Source organism: Elephantulus edwardii, unplaced genomic scaffold (genome assembly GCF_000299155.1).
Source record: "Elephantulus edwardii isolate Elephantulus edwardi_28Jun2011 unplaced genomic scaffold, EleEdw1.0 scaffold00224, whole genome shotgun sequence".
In the NCBI taxonomy this organism is placed as follows: Eukaryota; Metazoa; Chordata; class Mammalia; order Macroscelidea; family Macroscelididae; genus Elephantulus; species Elephantulus edwardii.
In genome coordinates, this window is record NW_006399974.1 from 4,895,160 (window position 1) to 4,903,766 (window position 8,607).

An 8,607-nucleotide genomic window follows, 5' to 3' on the forward strand; every position below is an offset into this window, starting at 1 on the left:
CCCATTTGCGGCATTGAAGTCTATGGGGGAGAGAATAGTCTAAAAGTATTATATTTTAGGGCATTATTTTTATCGTAGGAGTATGCAATGAGGGTTGCAGAGTGGATTGTATTTGGGGGTTTGGGGTGGGGTTTGGGGAGGTGCGGGGTGGATTGTGTACCAATGAGGGAGTTTTGCATAATTCCATCTTTATATCACCTGAGCCTGATACTCTGTATCAATAAGGAAGAACGACTGTAATGAGCTAGCAAATGAGTGAATAGCAAGGAAAAGGAAATTTAAAAAGAAGTGAACTTTATAGAAGTTGCGAGTCCTGGATTAACACAGTATCAGACCACAGGATAATTTCTTGAGTGCATTAAAAAATTAAAACAAAAAAATCAGCATCTCCAAGTAGGAGACTATTATCTGGGAAACTCTAAAAGCTTTTGATAGCTGGTAGTGACTAATGAATTTTCTTGGTTCCATCTCTTCATTATTATATGTTAAAAAATCAACAATTTTTGTACCAGTTCAGACCCACATTCTGCATAATGGGTTGGAGATAAAGGTGAGCATGTCAGGTGAAATATGAAAGTAATTAAGATTAAAAGCCTGTGATGGCACGTTACATATATAATCTAACAGTTTTATATTTTGGTAAATGCATGGTACTAATTGGAAGAAAAAAGGGGCTAGATTTCTTTTTATTTGTTCATAGATGGATTGTGATATGCAGGAGGGCATCAACTTCCTAAACAACATGCCTCCGGAAACTCTATGAACTTTGATAAATGTTGATGGTTGTAGAGGGGCTTCAGACCTTTCGTTCATGGGGTTGCTGTGAGTGGTGCTTGACTTGAAGGCAATCAACAACAACACAAAACAAAAACATTGTATGTATGCAAATATTTTTATAGGAATTCAAATTTCTGAGGGGGTACTCAGAAATACTCTCCTTATATCATTGCTAAAGCTTGATTGAACCACGTACAAAAATTATGTTCAATCTGGACATTATTCTGTGTCTAGCCTTTCAACTAGAATATGTTCAGTAAGAATATATTCTATTATGTTCAGTAGGAACATATTCTACTCTGTTCTACTTTAGAATATGTTCCTATAGGTCACAAACTTACAAAGTAGCTATGAGAAGAACAACTATGACTACATAAATCACTTACCTTCCTTCACTCAACTAATAAATACTTTAATGCTTGCTTTGCACATTATAGTGCTATATGGAAGGTCAAAGAGGTCTGATGGCATAGTGCATAGTATGTTGAGGCTGTTAACCAATAATTCTGAGTTTCAAATGACCATCTACTCTGAGGGAGAAAGATGGTCAGTCTCCTCACAAATATTTACATCCTGGGAAATTTGATAGAGGTTCACTATGATTGAGCTTGATAGCAGGGGTTTTTACAGGGGATATTAAAGAAGATTATGAAAGGACTCTAAAAAGTGTTTTTATTATTCAGATTTATGCAAATAAAATTTGGGAAAAAAATAAACTTTAAAAATATGTAAGATTTTCTTTAAGACTAGATATATGATTTTGAAGTTTCCCAGAAATTAATGAATATAAAAAAACTGAGGAAAAACTACTATTGAAGATAGTTAATATCAAGGCCTTAAATGTATATTAGCTATTTAAACTTTATAAAAGCAATTTTTAAATGATGTTTTAAAAAAACTTTATAAATTTTAAAAGATAAACTTTGAAAATAATCCTTCATGGTCTCTGAGGTTAACCAATTAACTAAGGTTAACCAGTTAACAAAGGTTAACTGCAGCTTAATCAGTCAAAAATATTAATAGCTTAATAACTTATTAGAAAACTGAATAATACTATTAATGTAATAAATATAATAAAGGCACACTTAAGTAGATATTGATCATGACTGTTCAAAGACTACATAAATGATGAATGCTGTCAAACTTAAGTTCAAGTACACCCATATGATTGCTGTTGTTGTTATGTACCATTGAGTCTTCACTGACTCATAGATGACCCTCTAGTGGGTTTTCAGAGACAGTAAGTCCCATGGATTGAGATTACCCTTCCTTCTCCCACAGAGCAACTGGTGGATTCGAACCATGTTCCTTTGGATTAGCAACACAACTCTTTACCATTAAGCTACCAGAGCTTTCTGTACATGCCTAGATGGTGTGTGTGTGTGTGTGTGTGTGTGTGTGTGTGTTGTTTACCATAAAGTCAGAACCTACTTATGGCTGGCCCTCTGTGGTTTTCAGAGCCAGTTACTTGCTCATGGAGCAGCTGGTGGCCTTGGACTGTGTGACTTTAGGATTGCCGTTTAGTTTCTTGTCACTAAGCCATCAGAGCTCCCTGTTGTTGTTATTATGTGCTGTCGAGTCACCTACAACTCATAGTGACCCTATGTACAGCAGCTCTGAAGCTGCCTTGTCCTGAGCCAGTCTCACTGATTTTGACACACCTATCCCCATTGTCCCAATAACTCTATCAATCCATCTCATCTGGGGTTTTCCTCTCCTGCACTGTCCCTCCACTAGGTAGTATGAAATAAAAGTAGGTATATAACATTATCTCTTACCTTTATGCTTTGAATGAGTCTGTTATCTTCTGGAACACTGGGATTAATTGCAATGACAATGCCATCATACCCATTGTTGTTTAAAGTTACCATTGAGTTGTTCACTCCAAGAAAGAGTTGAAAGGCTAGACACAGAATAATGTTCAGACTGAACATCATTTTTGCATGTGTTACAATCAACCTTTAAAAAATAATATAAGGAAAATATTTATGTGTACACTCAACTCAGAAGTTTGAATCCACATATAAATATTTGCATACATATATAAGAGTATTAAAATAATCACAATACACTGCCTTATCTTACTTATTCTAAAAATTTAGTTAAGTAACAATAGGAATCTTCCTGAACACATTTACCATACTTTCTATAGCAGCTGAAAGATTAATTATTCATTGAATTTCATGCCTTCCAGACTGTTTTTGTAGTCTCATCATGTCCTGGTTATAGTTGGCATTGTCATCACCGTGTATGTCCTGTATGTAGAAAAGCAGTGAAGGAGGGTGAGGAACTGAAGATAAAAGAACTGGGGAAAAAGAAGAGAAAGGCTATTTAAAAGAACCTGAAGTGAGAGTGGAGGTTAATGAGGTGCTTATGTTCTCTCTTTAGATAGGGGAGATAAAACCAGATATGCCAGGGGCACTGGTGAGTCAAGAGGAAAATGGGTTTCATGACTACTTTCTGTGAGAACTACTGGTGTGTTTCAACTTTCAAATATATTAGTTCCTTCAAGATCTGCTGTTACTTGAAACTTCAATATGCTTCAATTAAGATTTTTTTTTTAAGCACAAATATGCTTCTGTTCCTTGCCTTCAAATAATTGTTTGCAGAGCACTATGACCTGGATTCTGGAGTCTAAACCTATGCCTTGTCTTAGTTATTTAACAGTATTATTATTATTTGACTTTTTAAAAATATAGGTTTCTCTTGTATAATATAGTAATAATTAGGAGGTTATGAAAAAAATTAAACTAATATATGAAGAATTTTGTATAGTTCTGGCCTAGTTATAAAAAAAGAGTTACAGATGATACTAGGAAGCTAAATGTTAGGGAACATATACTTTATAGTGTAATGAATTAGAGCTGAGGTCATATTTTAGGTGATAGACATATTTTGTATGGTAAAATCAGAAAAGAATTTTTGGTCATGTTATGCCTTAGGAAATTGAATCATGGAGAAGTTGTTTAATTTAATTAATGAAATAGTTTCTAAGAGTCATTTAATATATTTACTTTATCCTACATTATATTATCAGGAAAGGGCAAGTAATGCACTGGAACTTAAGTCTTCCAGTTTTTTTTTTTTTTGTGTGTGTGTGTTTTAAATTTTATTTTATGTTATTTTTGTGTGCGTGTACCGTCAAATCAGATCTGACTGGTACAGGAGGAGATTGCCCCTCCTTCACCGGCAGAGCATCTGGTGGATTCGAACCATGTGCCTCTGGGATTGTAGTTGCAGCTCCTTGCCACTAGGCCACTAGAGCTCCCCAAGTCTTCCAGTTTTAATCTGTGTTTAGAAGGATTGAAAGGGTAATCAGTTACTGCCAGACTTTAAAATTATTTTCAAAGCATTTTATGCTAAGCAATAATTTTTAAATCTAGTTTGTGTTCAAACAAAAGGTTAAGCACAATGTAAATATTTCTAAATTAATTATTCTATTTTTAATCAAACCTTTCAATAACATAGTCTTAAAATATATCTAAAATGGAATTGAAAATAGCAGTAAAATCCAAAAAGTTACGTATTTCTATAAAATTAACCTCTAACCAAATTTCCTTAAGTGATCTTCATTAAGACTGATTTTTGTACTTCTCCCACTGCCTCTTCTTCCTGGGAGATACTGTCTAGAAGCCACATGGAAAGAGGGTGAGATTTGAAGGACAGTATTGATATTAGGTTTAAAATAAACTTTCACAAAATTTTACTACTTTTCAAAGAGCAAAATAAAAACCTGCTAAAAGCAAATGCCATTTTGTAATCTGAGATCTAAGGAAGGAAATGTTACAAAAGCTCTACATTGATATGGTCCACTGATTTAGAGGTTTCTGAGATGTCACAACCTTATATACCTACTAATGCTCCAGTAAATCACTCTTCTTTTTATTGTTATGTGACATCAAGTTGGAATTGACCCATAGCGGACCCTCCAGTGGGTATTCAGAGACAGTGAATCACACAGGAGAAAATTGTCAATCTTTTTTCTGTGTGCTTCATGGAAGTTCAAAAGTGGAAGTTTTGAACTGTGTTTCTTCTGGTTGACAGCGCAGTTTGTAGGGAGGCACCAGAGCTCCCTAATAATTGTTAGGTGTCATAAACTCATTACTATCTAGTTGGATCCATTCATAGCTGACCCTGCAGAGAATTTTCAGAGGCATCCACTTCCTAAATATCATGTCTCCAGAAACTCTTTGAATTTTGATATATATCAATAGTTGTAGAGGAGCTTCAGGTCTTTTGTTCATGTATTCCTATGAGTTGTTTTTACTCGAAGGCAATCAACAACAAAAATCACATAGGAAAAGATCTCCCTTCTTTTTCCCAAGTTGCTGCTGGTGGATTTGAAAACTTTAGGTTAGAAGCTCAATTGCCTATGGACTATGCCAGATGCCACAGCTAATTTTTGTACATTATGTAGAATTAATCAACATACTGGTTATTATGTAAGCTTTAAACACTGAGGAATTTAGTGAATGGCAGCTTCATTTCTGTGTAGCTATTTCTCTCTCTCTTTTTACCATTAAGTCTGAACTGACACATAACTGACCCTCTATTGGATTTTGGAGACTGTAACTCGAATGAGAGAAAATTGACCCTTTTTCTCCAGTCACATCACTAGTGGATTCAAATGTCCAGAATTCAAAACTGTCAGCCTTTGAATTAGCAAAGTGCAACTTCCTACAGACTAGAGTACCTGAGTTTCCTCCTAAATGGACACTCCCTCTGAGGTTTCTTTCTCAGTTCTTTGCTTCTTTCGTCACCTTTGGAATGCCATTCTATTTTGTACAAATATCTATGTCCTGCATTTGTGAATTGGCCTTTTTATTTTTTGTATTTATTCCTCCATTCAGTCTACTTAGCAAACCTTTACTTTGTGTCAAGCACTTTACTAGGCATGTGTATATATAATAATTGAGTTACAGTTTCTGCTTTTAAGGTTTATATAGGCTTATGTGGATATTAGATTCTAATGAATATTTTGATTGATTTATTGTATTTTCATAGGACACTGAACATTATTTCATATCTCAATGTCAAGAAAACAAAGATTCTTATCACTGGCCGGATAGGTAACATCATGATGGATGGAGAGGAGATTGAAACTGTCAACAGTTTCATCATGCTTAGATCCACAATTAACAAACACCCTTGGTAACAGCAGTCAGGAAAAAAGGACCTCTCCAAATTATTGAGGAATAGCTGAGTTGTTGTTAAGTACTATTGAATTGACTGTGATCATAGCACCCCTGTGAACAACAGGTCAATACCTGCCCTATTTGGCACCATCCTCACAATCTGATAGGTGAGGGAGGAAGGCAAATCTGTGTTTATATTTTGCTTTCTGGTAATATTTAGTTTCTATTTTGATACGAGCGAGATCTCCCCAAGTGATAGTCTTAATTTGATGCTGTATGCTCATTACAGATGTTGGAGATGTCTTTGGAAAGAGAGACAAAGTTTGAATGAGCTAGTAAGGAACAAAGAACCATGGTGAGAACAAGAACTATCTGAATTCTAATTTTGACTTTGCCTTTTCTTTAGCTCTGTAACCATGATGAAATATTTTTTTCCTTTCAAAATTTTTAATTCTTTTATCTCTAAAATGAAAGGGAGTTAAATAATATTTAAGGTTTAAAGAAAATCTGGAAACCAGCTTTAAAAATCTTATTTTCCATTGCAGGATAAAAATACAGTAATAGTTCTTTTCAAAATCACAGTGCTCATTTTTCTTCACAGATTTTTCTATTAAAAACTTCGGATTTTGAAGTCCAGTGTATTTTTCCTTTAAGTGTTTGTTGTTGTTGTTGTTTAAAATAAACCGATAGCAACTTCGAAGCAAACAATCTTGGAAGCAGATGTGGCATCCACTTCTGTAATAGCTTGCCTCCGGAAACTCTGTGAACTTGGAGAAATGATGAAAGTTACACAAGTGTTTAGGTCTTTCATTCACAGTGAGTCGTCTTCGACTTGAAGGCACTTAACAACAACAATGAGGGAGCTTTGTTGGCCCAGTGGACAGAAAGTGATGCTACCAAGCCAAAAGTGGGTGATTTTAATCTGCAGCCCTCTGGCCTGGTTTAAATTGTTTTGAATCAAACATTCTTCTAAGTGGTATAGTACTGGTCTGCCCATTTGCTGTACAGAAGTAACTCGTGGTTGCTGTGATGCTAAACACTGTGACACTGATTTGTCAAATGCAATAATTGTTACTCATGGTGAACAGTATTTGTTGGAGCTCGCTGATTAAAACAAGCTTGAAAGCAGGATTGTCATCCACTTCTAAAATAGCATGTCTCCAGAAACTCTATTAATTTGGGGAAACAATGAAAGTTATATAAGTGCTCAGGTCTTTAGTTCATAGGGTCCTATGAGTTGTTTTCCACTTGACGGCACTTAACAACAACAATAGTGTTGAGAAGCTGGACTTTATTAAGAAAAAGGTGTCATCAAGATAGGAGGAGGACTCTTCAACAGGCTGTGTTATGCAGATGACACAACCTTCCACAAAGGAAGTGAGGATAATTTGAAATGCTAATTGCAGAAGATCAACAACAACAACCTTTAGAATAATTGAATTCTCTACATCATGAAAACAAACAAACAAACAAACAAACAAACAAAATTACCAGTGGTTCAATAGGCAACATAATGATAGAGAAAAGATAAAAACTGACAACAACTTCTTCTTACTTGGATTCAAGGTCAATGTCTTTGGTACCAGTAGTCAAAAAAATCAAAAGACATATTGCATTGGGAAAGTATGCTGTAAGGAACCTCTCCAATGTACACAAATCAGTTACCAACTTCATAAGAATAAGCCTGATAGGACTAGATTGGAGAGATTGAATGATGAATGAATAGTGATAACAGAGATGTAATTTCAAGGAGTTTTACTGTGAAGGAAAACAGAAATGGCAGTAGCTGATACAGTAACAGGATCTACAGAAAATTTTTTTGTGCTAAAAAAAAAGAAGCTATCATGAGAATTAACATGGATCATTTGGAATAGGTGAGAAGGTAAAATATATTGACAGTAGGCTGATAAAATTTTTGGTAGAAAATGAGGCATTGTGTCCTCAGGAGGAAGATATCAAAAGGTTTATGAATGTGTCATACTCTATTTTCCTCTTGAAAAATCTGTTTTCTATTATATTCATTTTCAAAGTTTTCTTTTGGATATATGTAAGAATGTAAATTCAATAAATTCTCTGGTGGTGATCTCTACTTTATTGGGCTTTATGTTTAGCAAATCCAAGATGACATTTACAAGTGTTGTATTAGGATTTTTTACATTTACTTTTTTTTTTACTTTTCTATCCATTGCCCTAGATCTCACCACATGGCCAGCTGGTGATGTGTAAGTGAAATAAATCTTTGAGACTTCAGCCACCACCCTTAGATCCCCTAGGGTGTGGCCTCCATCTGTCTCAACTGCAAACACATGCTTGACTGTTGATCAGCATCTTTTACATCATCAATAGTTGTGAGATCAACTTAAGAGAGAGACTTAAGCAGCCTGTGGAGAGACTGTGGTGAGACATAGTCTAAGTATGCTCTGAAGGCAGAGCCAGAGTTAAAGGTTTTGCTTGCTATATGATTGATGTAAAAGCGGACATGTGATTGTTATGAGATAAAGTTTTACCTCTACTTAGCTTTGGTCACATTACCTAATCCTTTGCATATAAACATCATTTTTATTTTTTATAATTTATCTGTATGATTGAGCATTATTGTGACATCTGTATTTCTCTGAGGATATGTGTTTATAGTTGCATACTTCACAATTTAGCCAAATGTTGATTACAGTAATTATTTTCTCTTTTTAAAATT

General features: G+C 34.8%; 1 protein-coding gene across 1 annotated transcript in view; it reads right to left on the reverse strand.

Moving 5' to 3' along the window:
• The window catches only part of LOC102850942 (epithelial chloride channel protein-like), a 112,822-nt gene extending 110,108 nt beyond the window's left edge, over positions 1-2,714 (reverse strand). The window contains exon 1 of the mRNA XM_006898233.1: positions 2,556-2,714. Within this exon, the coding sequence (XP_006898295.1) occupies positions 2,556-2,714 (159 nt within the window). The remainder of the gene's footprint in view (positions 1-2,555) is intronic.
• Between the last annotated feature and the right edge of the window lie 5,893 nt (positions 2,715-8,607).